The 18227-nt window shown below is 38.5% G+C and overlaps 1 protein-coding gene across 1 annotated transcript in view; it reads right to left on the bottom strand.

Annotated features, from left to right (window-relative positions):
* Window positions 1–1474: 1474 nt before the first annotated feature.
* Window positions 1475–18227, bottom strand: part of LOC139739362 (photoreceptor-specific nuclear receptor-like) — a 43719-nt gene continuing 26966 nt past the window's right edge. Inside the window, exons 4-8 of the mRNA XM_071649981.1 lie at window positions 8042–8314; window positions 6849–7069; window positions 6188–6425; window positions 3007–3112; window positions 1475–1607 (exon numbers count right to left, since the gene is read on the bottom strand). Coding sequence (XP_071506082.1) covers window positions 1475–1607; window positions 3007–3112; window positions 6188–6425; window positions 6849–7069; window positions 8042–8314 — 971 coding nt within the window. The remainder of the gene's footprint in view (window positions 1608–3006; window positions 3113–6187; window positions 6426–6848; window positions 7070–8041; window positions 8315–18227) is intronic.

The following is an 18227-nucleotide window of genomic DNA, read 5'->3' on the forward strand; positions in this document are numbered from 1 at the left end:
ATTGTGTACACGTCATTAGTGACAAACAATATATCGACACATTGTATTTAGTACAAAACAAAACAAAACAAATACAAACAGCTTAGGGAACTTAAACAGAAGGGTCTCCAAAATTGGTTAATATAATTCAAAAAAAAATATAGATATTTGGTAGGTTCGCTGCTACTGGACCTATTAACATAAAACCAAACAAACAAACAAACAAACAAACAAACGCGGGCATGTACGTGCAAAATGTGACCTTTGTCTGAAATTACACAGAGAGGACGATAAACGCAGCCCAAGTACTTGTAGGCCACAAGTGACGTCAGCTGCATTGCTTTGTGCCAAGATTCGACTTTTGATCATCATTTTGATTTTGAGATTACCAAGTAAAGGCCAATTTCCTACGACCATTACCGAAATAAAAAGAAAGTAGGAACAAACCGATACTGACTTCGAAAAAAAAAAGTGTCATTATAATTCTCTTTAAAAGGACGAGAAACATGTCTGTGTTTGTGCCAGGGACTGTGGACATTGTGTACAACGTCATAGGGTTTACTGCACCGATAGGCATTCAAATCATGCAAACAAAGGATTTATACCGACAACATGAATTATTTAAAGGCAGCCTAATATCAAACAATATCAAACAACAGACATTTACTTTGTTAAAACAAAAACAAAATGGGTTCCTTCTTAGAACCTGCACTTTGGCATGTTGCACTGTAACACGAGAAATTTGCACGCAAAAGAAATTACAAGTAGTAACTGACAATCCAAACGATTCAGCACGAGAATATTTTTAATGACGAAAAAAACAAACACCAACACAACAACATAATCTTAGGGCGGGAAATTATGTAGACTTAATTTTGCTACGGGCCTTTGGCGTTGGGATTCTAATGAGACAAGCTCAGAGTTACTATACTGAGACTCCCTATGCTGGTCTTGTTTCGCTTTTGTTCCTCTCAGAACCATGTTAACATTAAATTATAGTTATTACCTAACTGGTAATTATAGCTATGACATCAGATATTTTAGTTTATGACTATTCTAAAGCACCATTCCAGTCACACGTAAAGAATGCAGCCTCTATTTTGCTAGGCAGTGGTAAATGTCTTTATTAGACACATAAGCATGTCCAAGAGTTTTTGTTGAGCCGTTGACACTGCATCATCTGCATGTGCTCTTGGCGTGGCGTCTTCTCAAAAGGCCTCAACACAGTCCTTCCCTCTGAAGTATAGTCGCCCGTAAATTAATGGATTGTACGTCACATGCACCGTAACACGTGCAGAATTCACACTGGCTCCACACAGATCTATACATACAATATCTTTGCTCTGGTAACTCGACCACAATCCTAATTCATTGTCGAATGGGGGCGTCCTGTATGATTTGCACTCGCGAGGGCTGGCACGGCTAGATTATTGAAAAGACACGCTTTCATCCTAGAAAGTGTCCATCCAAACAAGATTTGTACCAGTGGGAGCGTCTAGTTTTTGAACATGTCGCAAAGAAGACGCTCCATGGGCGTGTCCCCGATGGTGCAGCGGAAGAACAGACGCTCAATCTGCTCTGACGCCACAAACCGCAGAGAAGGTAGCAGTAGGAGTAGACGACCAAACCTGTTTACAAGAGGAGGTGGGAAGAGGAGGAGAATTGACAGAGATGATGAATAGATAACAGAAATTAATATGATGAAATAGAAATGTCTAAAATCTAACGGAGGGATACTATAAGATACAGTGAACACGTGGTGAAGGCTTGCTACAAATGCTAGCATTTACATAATATTTTTTTTTTCTCTAGACTAAAGTTTGTCTGGCTTTTTACTGCAAACGTTCCTCACCTTAACATTTGCAAGCCACAATTTACACCTTGGTAATGAGGTACCTGTATGGTGCAGCAGCATAATATTATCTTTCATGACTGTACGTGTCGAAACAGGCGTCCCTAGTCAAAGAGGCAAATGCCCCATACAATTGATTACAGTGTTCCCACTAAAATATGAAACGCAAATTAGTTTGATATGCAAATCTGGACATCACGTTTTCTTAATATGACCCCTTCACTGTACCCTCTGGAAGTGAATACAACCATAAAGTTGGAACAGTGAATTGCAGATACGACTTGCTCTGAATGATTTTGTTTTAATTTCAAATTATATCAATTTCCGAAATTCGTTTTCATCATCAGACTCCTATCACACTAAAATCTTTGATGCCTTTTTGATTATTGTCCTATCATTATTATCAGAAATGAAGACTTGCAGTGATCGAGGTTTTACAAAGTTCTTAAAAATCAATTTCATAATAACATAAAACTTGGTGTTCCTTTTAATGTAAGCTATACCCTTGCTATGGAAAGCCAACATTTATTTTGAATGGATTGTCCCTTCTCAAACCGGTGAGAACGCACGTCTGCGTCATAATGAGAACGTGCAACAATGTCATGCGCCGAAACGGCCAAGCGCCATCTACGGCAATCAACAAAGACTGTGAGCATCTCGCCATAAGACCGCTGCAATACAGATAGAAGACCACTCTGTGACAGTATAAGTATCCCCCAGAGATCAGTGCGTGAGAGTGAGAAGACACTTTACATGGTTCATGCACTCAAATCAGGACGTTCAGTACTTGAAGATTTTTTGCAAAGCCAGTCTTGTTAATTTGAAATATTTGCGGCTAAAGCTGTTCAAAAAAAAAAAAAAAAAAAAAGAAGAAGAAGAATTAATGTGCGTATTTCTTACCAGAACTTCAAGAATATTCCTTGCTATGTAGGAAGTGAGGTATTATTATTGGAAATGTTCTATTTTGCTCTGTCTGATGATGAACTTACTGTAGATTGCTTGAAAATAGCGCTAAACATGTTTTTGCGATCAAAAACTTCATATTTTTGGCTTCACTTGCTTGAAGAAACCTTCCATTTGCTTCGTTGCTTGCTTATTTTGTAATTAGTTTTGGGGTTTTTTGTTGTTGTTATTGTTTGTGGGTTTTTTTAATAGGTAAAATTTGTCCTGCTAACCTGGCTGTCTGTGTCGGATGGTGAGCCCGGATGTGCTGGCTGAGCATGGTGTGTGCTTGGTCCTGCAGTATCTCCACCTGGGTGGGGTCCTTCAAACCTCGTGTCTCTGTCAAATGGAAGGAGAAGAAGGGGGGGGGGTTGCATTACTGTAACAAGGAGGAACACCAGGAGTTTCCATTGAAACTGCTTGTTCGATAGTCTGTATGTCTGTCTGTTTCTGGTTATAGCTCCCCATTTCATTACACAAAGGACACAAAAATGACCTTTCTCACTCTCCTTCTTTCTCGTTTGCTCAATCACACACCCACACACACACACATACAAACACACACAAACGACGCAATCTCCTTTCTCTCTCACTCTATTACTCTCTCTTTCTCACTATGACAGTTTCACTTTCGACCTTTGCCCCCAGCCTCTGCCAAATACATACAATTTAAGCCTTACTATCAGATTCTGTCTCCAATCTGATCATTGCTTGTAATATCCACATTACACAAAAACAAACAAACAAACCAACAAACAAACAAACAAACAAACAAACGATGACGCCAAAAACATAACGAGATGAAAATGATGAAACATCATAACATTTCATTTGCAAATTAATGCCAACTATCCCAGAACATCGCACATTTGTATTTATTGAAACAGAGTCAACCTCCATCAGTCGTATGTATTTTTTTTTAAAGTTAACTTCAGATCTTTGATTAAATCTCGGTGGAGATCTTCACGCTTTAAGAAGTATCTACTCAATGCTTAATCCCCGTGAGCTTCTGGTGGGATTGGAGATTTAACGTCAATGGAATTCATTAATCCCTTCCATCTTTATCCATCACAACGTGTGACAGGTTAATCCCCGGATCCACGGTAAACATGCAAATCAATCTGACTACCACCAACTGACCACCGTATGAAGGTCTCCTCAGATGTAAGCCTTATCTCTCTTCCTGTGTTTTTTTAAATTCCATCTACAGCGCATTATTTCATAATCTATATTGAATATACAATGTCCTCTAGACCTGTTAGTTCTACTAACCGCTAAAACAGTCCAGATTATCAAATCAGTAAAAGATATAGTATGTACGTCCACCAAAAAAAAATAAAAGAAAAAAAAAAAGAAAAAAGAGAAGTTAGACCGACAATTTTGTAAAAGAATGAAATAGAATAGATTGCTATCTGATGTCGTGGGCTAAGTTAAAAGTTGTTTGAAAGACAGCAATTGCAAGCTTGTTAAAACGTTACTCATTTCCATTTTTCTCTTCTTGCTGTCATTTACATAATCTATTGTAGTTGTCTTTTCAGGTTTGTGCGCACAGCAAACATTCACATGCATTGTTATACAAAGAGATTTATATAACGATGGCAACTGAATATAATTAATGTTGCACGTAGATTTTGCAAACATCTCATATAGCATTCAGCATTTTAAATGTCGGTGCACATTACGTTGTATTCCCTGTTTCTGCCTGACGTCGAGTTTAAAGGGATGATCTGATTTTGGTTGAGATGGGGATTCAGGTTTCAACTATTTGCGAGATAATAAAAAAACATTTATAAGAAATATTGAAGAGCATACAATATTGTAAGAGGAATTAAATGTTTATTTGATGAAAATCGGTTTTGAAATGGTTGATAATACGCAATCATATGCCAAAACAAAGTATAACAAAGTGGTCCTAATAAGAAGGTGGGTCTCATGCACCTTTTATTAGGACCTCTTTGTGTTTGGATATCTCAGTCATATCAAAACAAATTTTCATCAAATTGTTTAATTGTTTGCTCTTTAATATTTCACGTAAGTGGTTTCTTGGACCCCGTTTACAGTGCGGGACTGGGCCGAGCCGCGGCCGAGCCCAGCCTCAATTGCGAAGCCGGGCCCTGCAATTTTGTCCGTTTACGCTGCCGGGCTCGGTTGTGCTTTTGATTCAAACCTCTCAATATTTTGTCGTAGTGGCGCTCTGCTTGTAAACAAAGGCAATTTGGTATTGTCTGGTTTTCAGACCCTTTGCCAACTGAATTCCGTGGCGGGGTCTTAAGACCCCGTTTACAGTGCGAGGCTCGGCCGCGGGTCGGCCCAGCCCCGCTTCACTGTAAACGCGCAAAAGGCCAAATGCGAGGCCAAAATTGTCCTCGCATTTGGCCACGCTCTGGAGGTGGTTTCGGCCGCGGCCGAGCCGCGGCCGAGCCCGGCCTTTTCTCAGTGTAAACGTAAACTGGGCCAAAAGCGCGGCCAATTTTAGTCTAGCATCCAAACCCTCTGCCTGTACTATTTCGCTGTTCAGGATATTAACCCCCTAAACGTCGAAAACTAGTATAGTTTAAGGTGGTTTTGTCCTGTAAAGGATTTTCCTTAGGCAAAGGCCTTTGCCCGAACGGCGATTTCGTCGCCACGGAATTCAGTTGGCGAAGGGTCTGAAAACCAGGCAATACCAAATTGCCTTTGTTTACAAGCAGAGCGCCACTACGACAAAAATAATATTGAAAGGTTTGAATCAAAAGCGCGGCCGAACCCGGCAGTGTAAACGGACAAAATTGCAGGGCCCGGCCTCGCAATTGAGGCTGGGCTCGCCCGCGGCTCGCCCGCGGCTCGGCCCAGTCCCGCACTGTAAACGGGGTCCAATAGGCCAGTTCTGAGCTAGCTCATGTGCACGTGGGTACAAATTACCTTTTCTCAGTTGGTTAGGCACTTCACTTGTTTACAAAGCGACATAATGCATAGGCTTGCCTGACATAACAATTTACGGAATTCAGCAACCATGTTCAACCAAAGATCATCTTGCGTAGATCAGGTGACCATAATCACGTGATAATGGTCCACGAGTCACAGTTACCACTTGGGAAAGCATCCATTTCATTATTTTTCATTGACTGGATTAACAATCTTTTTCTGTTGATGTTGCCACATACCACTTTTACTGTCAGGTGGATGTGCTCGCAAGCACCATTTAGCCTATAAGGTTTACTTGAATTATCATTACATTACAGATCTCAGTGAATTCATCAACCAACATACCTTGTTGGTGCAAATGACCTTTATCTGCTCATGCGCAATTTGGAACCCCGAACTGGCTTATTATCTTGCAAAAAGTTAAAACCTGAACCCCCCCCCCCCCCAAATCTCAACCAAAACTATACCATCCTTTTAAGGTACGGGTGGCGACCTTCTAACAAGGACTACCTGGTTTGAAGAGCACCACTGCCTTGAGGCAGGCGAACTCGGCTGGATCCACCTGTAAGCCCCTGAACCTGGCCATAACCTCCTGCAGAAGGCGGATGTCCCCCGAGGCTGAGGCGGCCTTGTCCGTCTGGATCTGCTCGTGGAGACCGGTCAGTAACGGGCAGGAGTCCAGCGGCATTGACCACTGGATGGCGCAGAGTAGAAACAGCTCGCTCCAAGCCTCCTCCAGAAGAATCACCTGTGGGTCAGTCAGTCGGTCAGCGAGCGATTCGTTCACTTGTCATCATTTGCGTTATTTTATGTCCAATTCTTGAATTGATTCGAATTAACATTTAGCTCCACTTTCACTTATACACTAGACAAAAATGAATACATTGAAGTTTGGAACATAACTGGTAGTGATTTACATAATTATAATACCGTTTTAAACAAGACAGAAATAGAGGTTACCAGTGTGAAGCAAGCATGCGGTACAACCTTACCAGTTGTATCAATCAATCAATCAATCAATCAATCAATCAATCAATCAATCAATCAATCAACCAATCAACCAATCAACCGATCGATCGATCGGTCAATCAATCAATCAATAAATCAATAAATCAAGCAAGCAAGCAAGCAAGCAGGCAAGCAAGCAATCATCACAATCAATCAATCTTACCTGGTCCCTGAAGGGAAGACCTGAGAAGGATGGGAGTGTCTTGGCCCACTTGACTGCCATGAAGAGGAGGCGTGCCGACGATTCGTAGATGCTGTCGTTATTGGCTGGGTACACGGCCACCTCTTTGGGCGTTGTCGCCAGCTCTGAGCCAATGAGACAGGGGGCGTGTCTTCGCGGATCGACGTCGCCTGTTACGTCCACTTCAGTCTGTTCCTGGAATGCTACGATTAGTGCAGTAATCATCAGAAGATCCTTTATCACTGTGGCGTCTGATAAATCACATCAACGTCATGACTGTGTAATACAGTAAGTGGAAAGTAGGGCGGGGAACACGAAACAGCACGTCGGTTTGTGCGTCATGAGAGCTAGAATGTTTTTTCGCCCTAGGACGAGAATTACACTGTACTATTATTTACAGAAAATCTCTATTTGTCTATAGACATAAGGAAACACGCATTCAAATATTATAATGTGAAGTTACACATCCCATTTCATTCACGGTTATTAATGTGTAAAAAAATGAATGGGCGAAGATTTTTGTTGTTGTGGTTGTTCTTGCCCGTATAGATCGTTGTGGGTCGTGTGAGCGTTCTACTTTTAAACATGAACAAGATCCTTACACCCAGTGTGCGAGGATACTTTGATAAGGTTGTGGCATGGAACTAAAGACGTAGAATCAGTGGCGGTGGGCAGTATGAGAAGAAGAAGTTCAGCGTACGGGGACTGGTTAAGCCAAATATGGAATCTAGGAGGATTGTTAGCTTTCAGAGAAAACGAGCTGACAAGGAGCGTATTAATTCGTCTGAACAATACAAAATCACTCCCAGAAAATTAGCATATTCGCTTCATCTTCCCCTCTTATAACTGATCATAATTTTTTTGCTGTTTTTGTATAAAAAAAAGTGTAAAGATGAGTCAGTCAGTGATTGGTCAGTGACTAATTTGATTTTTGAGTTTTTTTATACATCTTAGTAATACCCGAAGGCAAACGAACAAACATGTCTGTCAACTACTTTACTTAACATTTAACTCCGACTAACATTTAAAAATCAATCGACTTCGGGAGCGGGAATGTGGGTCATCATCATTTCCAGATGTTCTTTCGTACTCAGACATGTCAGAGTTATACTTTTTCGATATCTGAGCTGCTAAGCAATAGATCAGACAAGCATTATTGCATGAGTTTTACTCACCATCTTCTGGCTCAAGTTTGGCGCTGGTCTCTGCCGTCATCAGCCCCGCCATGAACCGGTGGTTGGTGGTGAAGGTGAACGCCGCGTGCGACGACGACATGGGACTGAAGGACGACGGCGTGTACGAGGAGGACGATGAGAGAGACGATGACGAAGTTGGCTCTCGGGTGAGAGGGCTCGGAGCGAGTTCGTGCGGCTCTGCAGTGGTCACTGACGGCACGCTGTCGAGTCGAATGTGCGCCATATTTCGCGGCTGCCGCTCGTTCTGTACGGCTACCAAAGAAGACAGAGACAGACAACAAAAGCTTCAAAGTTATAACCAGAACCGAATCAAATTAAAGGCATGATGTAGTTTTGGTTGAGATAGGGCCATGGATTTTAACTTTTTTGTGGAGATAATGAGAAACCTCTCGAGAAATATGAAAGAGCATACCATGCTAAGAGGTTTTCAAAGTTTATTTGATAAAAAATTAGTTTTAAAAATGGCTGAGATATCCAAAACAAAGCGATCCTAATAAAAGGTGGGTCTTTCAAGGTTTTTTTTTTTTTGTACTTAATTGTTTTACTTTTTTGACATCTCAGCCATTCAAACTGATCTTCATCAAATAAACTTTGAATTCCTCTTAGAATTACATGTTCTTTAATATTTCAGATAAGTAGTTTCTAACAATTATTATCTCCCAAAAAGACCTGAATACCCAATTCAACCCAAACTATCCCAGCCCTTTACATGCTTTAAGTACATTCTATGAGGCAAAGAAACGCCCGCTCAGATTGCTTAAACGTTGCGTGGCCTTAAATTCCACATCGATGAGAATGGAAATTACGGGTAACAACTTCGAAATTTCAGCTTAACCCGTTCTGGACCCAGGCTGCCAGGCACATGGTGTAACTTGCCAGGCCTTTTCATCAGCATTCAACTATTCATCCAAACTTGGATGACGTGTAAAATATATTAGTAACGTGCATCGGTTCGACTGGAAGGACGGGTCATTATTTCCAGACGTCTGTGCAAATAAACTTGTATACGCTGTTAAATTCGCGTACAGATATTTTTCGCGAAAGGGGAGATCATGTTGGACATTTTCAGGGGATATTGTTTTCCAGAAATGACGCCGACGCTAACACGTAATGTACTGTTACCATGATTACCTGAGCGTGTGGAGACATTTTCCCGTGCTGTTAAATTCGCAATCCAACTTTGACTCGTGAAATTTGCGAATATTAAACTCTCGCGAAAACAACATCTCATACAGAGTAGGTATCAAGGAAAACACGGCAAAGGTAACGAATCTCTGATTTGTTCCTCTCTCGTGCACAAAAAGGAAGTGTTGCAATTTCAGCTACCCACGTGGCACATTCGCACACAAACTGTATGGTAATTTTGTTTTTACTGCTTTATAAGAGATGACCCGAGTATTCTACACATTGTTAGTTGTTTTCGATGTATTCATTCTTACACTAGTTTTCATGAATTCAGATAAACTTTATTTCTTTTCAACAAAACGTGATACATATACACACAAAGTATACATTGGGCAATTTATGTTGTTTATCAATCATAAGAAATGCAAGTCATAAAGTCAAAAAATACAGAATAAAGCTATGTACCAATGAACGTATGAGAAGAGAAACAATAGTTTGTAAGGGTCATGGAAGACGACAAAAAGGGAAACAGCGATGGGAAAGAGTGATGGACTGAAGAGCGGAACTTGCAAGACCAAGATCATTCGAAAATCAATTTTGGAGAATAATGTAATTTTCCACAAGTTATGTTTGTACTGCTGGAGTATTTGATGACTGATGTAATTAGAATGATGCAGCTAACTTAAAACAGTACTTGTTTCAAAGTACAGAGGAATTGCAAATGTACGCGTTTCATTGAATAGTGTGTACTAGGAAAATAATTATGATAACAAACAGAAAAGAACAATCATACACACTCAGTTGAGCACGCTAAAAAAATAAAAATAAAAATAAAAGAATATGCATTGTACATGCATAATATACACTCAGGTTAACATTTCTCATAGAATATTTGTGTAAAAGTTAACATATTATATACCATAGGAAAGGTAATTTAATTGGTTATCAACCTGGTAGGCCAATAAAAAGGGATACTTTACTCATGAGTGAACAGCTTTGTTTTTCTCTTCCTTAGCACAAAAGTAATAATTGCAAAAATGAGCAAGCTGTCATTCATGCGTAAGTGCTCTTCCATGTAACAATAAGAACAATAGACGATTTGACACAATAAAAAAAAATTATTGAAGTTGCAAAAATAAATCTTTGATCTTTATTATTATGTTTCAAGCCCAACAGATTAAGGCTAAAATTAGTGAAGAAAAATGAAGAATATTCTGTCAAATCCCAATTTCAAATGAAATGAGAGAAGAAGCAATATTAACAAATATGGTAGGAATTAAATTGATTTCTCATGTTAGGAAAATTGTAAATACTATTTGGTTCTCGAATTTGTCTCATGAATTCTTAAATGACTAAATCAAAAGAATGAAATAAAGATATTCTGTTCATTTAATCATCTCCATATGACGATTGAGTTGATATAAAATTCTTATTTTCCACCTTTAGTTTTCCACTTTGATTTTGTATGAGGTTATAAAGAGATAAAGAGAACGGAAGCTTATTTTTGCTATGCCATTCATGTCTCTCATTGTTTTAAACAATTGTTTAAACTTTAAGAATATTTTTCATAACCTTTGTTACCATTGTTATCTTGAAGGGCATTTGCAAATGAAAAAGATAATGTCAAATTGTGCAATTTTTACTTTTGTGCCTTGGAGGACAAAAACGAATGTGTTTACTTATGCATAAAGTTTCCTTTATTTTGACCAATCAGGTTGATAGCCAATTAACTTATCTGTAATATGGTTTTACCAGAATACATTTATTTTCATCGAATTCTTCTATGAAAAATATGAACTCAAAAAAGTGTTCACTTCTTTTTTTTTTTCTTTTTTGCTGAGGTAGTATAATGTGTAGACTAATCATTGTACATCAAAATATGTGGTTATCAGACTTTGATATTCGGATGAGATTGCAACAAAAATTTAATGTTCACGGAATGAGATCAAAATTCTCCCCCCTCTTAATTTTTCAGCCAAAATGGGTAAAACTAAAAAGACATACGCGCTCTCTCTCTCTCTTTCTGCCAATATATGTATATACTGTACATGGGTGTATATATATATATATTGTATATATTGTATATATCATACATACATAAATTATTCATGATCGACATGAAGGACATGAAAAGCACATCAACTCTATGACGACGAAAGAAGCGTACGCTTAGTGCATAGCTTTTGATTTTGACGAGATACCTTTTTTTTTTCTTTTCTATTCAAATTCACTCGCTCGGAGTGGCTTTTCCAACAGTAGCATAACCATAACAACAAAGACGATTATAATTGTATCTGCGACATTGTCTGGCTTAGGTTCTAAACGAATCATGAAAAGCAAACCAGATAAGCCTGAGTGAAGGAGAGGCAAGTGCATGAAAGGAAATCCCTCGTATCTATGATAAAATCCTTCATTTGAATTTATTTGATTTAGGCGGATTATGACAGGAAAAATATTAAAAGTAAAAGGGGAAAAGGAAAACGGCGGGAGAAAAGATAAGCTTAATGCCAACAAGAGCTAACAATCAAAACCCAATAAGGGTGGAAAATACATCCTTCTTCGCTTCTGCCAACAGAAGCATCACAGCATCCATCATTCATACGAACTCTTTCGGGGTCTTTCCTTTTGTTTTTTGACAACTCGCTAGCTTAACAAAATCCCGTCAAGGAAGCATGTATGCATAACAAAGTGTCTAATGCCTCGAGCTCTTTCTCGTTCTATTGTCTTCACGTGTGACAAGTAGCGTGAATAGGCAGACCCGAAAGTGACTTTTTTTTTGAGAAGAATAAAACAGCAACAACAGGCGCGTCAAAATTTGAAGATTATTGACTAATGCTGAATTTGCACGATCGGCGGTGGTTGTTTAAATAGCTAACGGCGAAATAGGAGTCATATCTTTGCCTTTCTCGCGTGTGTAATACCGCTTGTTCCCCTTATTCCAACCACTTTACGATCATCTGGCAAAATCTGACTCGAGTTCTCTTCTTCCACGTGGAAATCCCCATAAAACTGTTGAGTGGGATTTTCACCATGCAGAGTGGAGAGAGGTTCTCTTTTGATTCCAGGCTTCTAGAGATTCAAAGCCTGCTAGTCATCACCATACCTCAAATGGAGAATGCAGATGACGCCTAACATATCTTTTTTACGACCTCTATTATTTGGAAGTCGTTGCACCCGTCACACTTTTCATATTGAAGTTCTTGTTACAGCACTGTTCAGACAACACACACACACACACACACACTCACACACGGAAAAAAAGCATTCCATTAGAATTGAGGATTACCGACACTTTATGTAGATATCATTTCTTCCACAAGGATGTCAGCATATTCATTACAAAGTTTTGCAGATTCTTGCCAAAACCCCTTTTAAACCTATAGCTCATCTGTACGCATGCAGCCACAAGGGCGAATTACGGAGAGAGCGACTGTCGGTCTTGCATCAAAGTGATATTATAGATATTTTGTACAATATACTAGCTCTTTTGATACTTTTTTTTCAATTTCGAGCGCAAAGAGTTACAGATCAAAACAACCATGACAACGGATTATGGAAATTGTCCTAAAGGTTTTTTTTTTTCTTTTTTTATAGAGGAAGTTTGTGAGAAGGGAAGAAAAGGAGATATTTGGATTGTTTGTTTGCAAACTATAAAAACGATGACAAGAGCATTCATGGTCATGGCGGCGATATCAGCAACTACTCAACTAAACAGGGAAGAAAACGAAAAGGAAAAGAAAAAATGAGAAGAAGGATGACAAAGATATTGATGATGAAAAGGATGATGATGCTGCGGTTGTAGTTACATGAGAAGAAAAGAGATATCGTCAATAATAGAAATGACAACGGGGACGATGATTAGATCATGATGCCATTACCAAAAAGCCTTATCAGCTTCCATCATTTATCTATCTGAATTGCAAATGCAAACATTGAATCCTCTCTCCTCCCCCTTCCTACCCCCCCCCCCCTGCCCCTTGCTCTCTTTCTTGCCCTATCAACGATACAGATGGTTATAAATCAAGAGGAATATTGCTAATAATATGTACTGTAGTGATAATACATTGCATCACAAAATACAGAAATCCAACAGGTTGGTAACCGGGGATGAATACAGAAGTATGCCTTATGCACATTATGTTACGAATATATACACGTATGATTGTCTCTTAGCACATTGGTGCTAAATCAGAAAGAGGAAGTCTGGAAAAGTATGAAACTCTTTTTCCTCTAAGATAATCGCACGTTCTAACTTCTCCGTTGGCGGGACTGACTGTGTTCATATAATCATGCAAATTGTGCCTGTTATACGAGTATGCGACAAATAATGATTTCGACAAACTTGCCCAAGTTGGTACGCCATAATTATGATAATGTTATTCGAGTACCAATATGCGATAAATTACATTTCGAAAAACTTGCTAAGTCGGTATGCCATATAGCTGAACTATCTATCGATGGCATATAGCATGGTAAGTGAGCCTGATTATCATGTCAGTTTTCGTCGAAGAAATGGGCATAACGGTATGGAATATCATGGTTAAAACGTATGTGTTGCACTAATTGTAACGGAAACAGGCGTTAGTTTTTATTTCGGTTTGCTTTGTTTGTTTGTTTGTTTTTGTTTTGTTTTGTTTTACTGTAGACTTATAGTTCTGTTCTGTACCCTTATCATTTCAAAGTGCTTGATTCAATGAGAATTTACATTTGGATCAGAAAATTGTGCCAGCTATGATAATATCATGGGCGAAAAGTACTGTTTCACAAACTCCATCCATGACTGTATACCCATACGGACTTGTCCTCTTTTCTTGATAGACTTTAAATTTACTTCATGCAATGAAATACACGAAAGTATAATAATATTAGTATCTTTATTTAAAGATACACGGTCACAAAGCCTCGTACGAACGATGCGTTCGTACGAATGTAACTGTTCGTACGAATTCTGGAGTTCGTAGAGATTCGTAGAGATCGGGCACATATTCTTACGGCCTTCTTACAAATGTCGTACGAACGCTGTTTAATTCGCAAGAACAACTAAAAACCTCTTAGAGAAAGAAAATGATTTTCAGTTATACAATGGCCGTAGAATTCGTTTTTCGTAAGAATGCCTTGAGTTAAGGCTCGGTCAAAAATGCCTTTACGAACTGCTACGAACGCCGTACGAAAGATTTTCAAACAATTTTGTAAGATCTTCTTAAGAAGGCCGTAGGAAACCAGCGTTCGTAGACCGTTCGTAGACCGTTCGTAAGTTCGTAGCCTGGTCGATGGTCTTGTCCAAGATTTTTATTAACTTCGTACGAAACCCTCTTTTCGTAAGACGGCCGTATGAACGTCGTACGAACGTCGTACGAACATTGTAAGAACTACGCAAGATTTTTTAGGATCGAGAGACAATTCTAGAAGCCTTAAATTCTTTCAACTGTATACATAATTTTCGACAGGACATGGCAACGTCTTTTTAACAACCTCAAAAATTTTCTTACGAATGACTTAAGAGTGCCGTGAGTTGCAGGTTCGACCAATGTACGACAAAAAGAAATCATAAGATGTCCGTAAGTCTGACGAAAGAATAACTCAAGGCATTCTTACGAAAAACTTACGAATTCTACGGCCATTGTATAACTGAAAATTCTTTCGTTTCTCTAAAAGGTCGTAAGTTGTTCTTGCGAATTAAAAAGCGTTCGTACGAAATTCGTAAGAAGGCCGTAAGAATCTGTGTCCGATCTATGAATGTCTACGAATTCCAGAATTCGTAAGAACAGTAACATTCGCATCGTTCGTACAGAGCTTTGTGACCGTAGCTTTATTCTTTCGTCAGACTTACGGCCATCTTACGAAAGACGTAAGAGCCCTCTACGAACAACTTAAGACGTTCTTACAATCATCGTAAGAATTCAAGGCTTCTAGAATTGTCTCTCGATCCTACAAAATCTTGCGTAGTTCTTTCAATGTTCGTACGACGTTCCTACTCCCGCCTTACGAAGAGAGGGCTTCGCACGAAGTAAAAAAAAAAATCTTGGACAAGACCATCGACCAGGCTACGAACTTACGAACGGTCTACGAACGGTCTACGAACGCTGGTTTCGTACGGCCTTCTTAAGAAGATGTTACGAAATTGTCTAAAATCGTTCGTAAGGCGTTCGTAGCAGTTCGTAAAGGCATTTGTGACCGAGCCTTTAACTGAAACATCAACTAGACGTGTAAAAAAGTCATTTTCGTTAAATCTAACCCTATGTGATCATGGGCATCACGATTAATATCCCATTGAAATAATCTTAATTTTGACGAAGAAATTTAGATAAAACGCTTTAATCACAATCAAGCACGGAAAATGCGGAAAGCATAAATGTAGTGAGGCTTCTTACAATGTGTTGTTTAAATATTTCCGGGAATGTGGCTCGGCGAATTGGCAAACCCATATGGACAAGCTTGAAGCTCATCAGTATAGCCTAACAGCCAGGCTGAATTCTGATCGTAGGGCCTACATATTATCAGTTCATGTTAAATAAGCATTGGCATAGGCTTCGTTCAAGACAATTCCTTTATCAAGTGATATACAATGTAAGAACATTTCTACAGAATATCATTAATACAGTGTGCAAGACCCTGGGTTCACGTCTAGGGATTGATTTTTTGCAAAGACTGATGCTTTGCATTTCCGTCATAACTATCCATTATAATAATGATGGCATAAAAGACAGGGCGGTAATTGCAATATTGACCAACTGACTTTATTTGACCTGATTTGGGTTTGTTTGCTCTTTTTTTTTTCTTAGCGGAGTTGTGGACCAACAGGATTTGGGGCTTATTGAGATGAATGCTATTGCAGGTTACGTGTTGGATATGAATAACTTTTTTTTTTCGCTGTATGAAAAATAATCCCTAAACGATTGAGGTAGCAATTTTTTCATAGAAACTGTTATTTGAAACATTGATATCATCTGATTTGAGTACTTTTAATTGAGGAGAAAGGGTCAGTATGTGTTATAAGGGTAGAATTTGTACAAATTCTTACAGCCTTCTTCTGTGAAATAACAATAATTATTCAGTTGATAATAACAACAACTTTCCCCTATGAGATTGCAATAATATGATAGTTAGGGTGACGATTGAATGTAACGGTTATAAAGCATTACACGGATTATTTTAGGATTGACATGCTTGAAATGCTTTACGCTTTACAGTATGGATAATCGTTCTGCTAATCATTAAGATATTTTTGCCATATAATTATGATGATTCCACTTCAAAAAGTTATCAAGTATTGCGTCCAAAAATTCATCATAATCCTTTTTGTCTAATAACTAACCATCAATCTTAATCTCATAATCAACTTGCGGATTAAACATTGGAGTGTGTAGAGTGTACAAATGCATTATTTTTTTGTGAATTTCAGAGATAATTTGTTGCATTTTAACTAAGATTATGCTTTTTTGCAGTTCTGAATTTGATATCTTGATAAAGTTATGGTGGTTCTTATGACAAGCTAAAACAGGAGTGTCATCCACAATCGTAATAAAATAAAAAAAAATCGACGATGAGTTGTTATATCACTCGTATGACTGTATCAAAAATATTAGAGCCAAGTATTGAGCGGGGGGGGGGGGGGACTCCGCATTAAACATGGATGAAGCGTGACTTTTATTGTTGCTTATAAGATAGATAACTTTTAAACCGAGAATAATCTACACTTCGTATACCACAATCATCCTATTGATAAACAAGAGTTTTATGATCGACGGTATCAAAGGTCACACCTAAATCCATCAATATGGCAACGACATGTTGGTTGTTTTTTTTTTTGTAAAAATTTTGTTCTGTAACTTTATGTATTAACTGTACAATGGCAAAATCAGTTGAGCAGTATTTCCTAAACCTAAAGCGGGATTGATAAAGGATGTAGTTATCTGTCAAAAAAAAAGAAATTATTTTTGTCAGTAAAATCTTTTCTAAAAATTTGAAGTATACAGATATAATGAGATAGGGCAAATAATTTCCTATGTACTTGCGTTATTGACATCACTCTTGCAATCTTTAGGATAAGATAAAGACATGTGTAATACATTTTTAAAGGAGATGCAATTGCATAAACTCCAATATTGTCAGGATAGATATCTTTTCGTAGCGAAATCTGGTACTGCAAAGGTAAGAATGTTACCTTGCGCATCAATCAATACCGCTCTGAATCGTGACAAGATGAGTTACTTTTCCAATGGTCGCATCGAATATTACTTGATGTTGCACACGCATAAACACAAACACACACGAACACACACATTCATTTGTCTGTGAATGTTTACAGTGTTTACAAGATTCTCGATGTCACTATATTATGTATCCACGTATCATTGAATCTGCTCATTTTTAGTTATCAGCTTGCTGTTTATCTTATTTTTGCCTTTCTTTCTTTGTTGAGAGTCAAAAAGACGCTATTCTTTTAGCGTAGCTGAATACTGCCCTGTCAATAACATTCATTACCTTTGTTTCATTCCTTAATGATATCGCATTATCGCAACCATGAGTGGAACACAAGTATTGCATGCGCTTAAAATCATCCCTTCTTCTAGTGTAACTTTAGTGTCGGCATCACAAAGTTAAGACTTCATCATTAATATGCTCCAAATATACCAAAAACGGAAACAAACAAACAAACAAACATGCTACGTACGAGATACATTCCAATAATGTAGTTATGTAATGAAAACAGGAATAACTTTACGCAGGGCACCACATAGAATTGTTATGTAATCTTTAAAGAGGTCATTGATTGTTGATATAAAATGGTTAAAGAGCCATGAAAATAGATCACCAGTATCACCGCACGGAAAAGAAAAATTCAGTCACGATGGCATGAAATCAGGTACGTGTAAATCCATTCAGCAGCCGTGTAAGGCTTGCAGAAGAAAGAAGGAGTGGGAAATTTGGATATTCTTCTCCCGGGCCATCACCGTTGCGCCGTGTTGTTCCGGGCTATACTCTAATGATTCTTGCGATCATCTTTCTCTAGCCGCCAGCTCGCGCAGAGCTCTCCCCC

The sequence above is a fragment of the Diadema antillarum genome, unplaced genomic scaffold (genome assembly GCF_040938485.1).
Source record: "Diadema antillarum isolate AM-2024a unplaced genomic scaffold, OU_Dant_1.0 seq00000798_RagTag, whole genome shotgun sequence".
NCBI lineage: Eukaryota > Metazoa > Echinodermata > Echinoidea > Diadematoida > Diadematidae > Diadema > Diadema antillarum.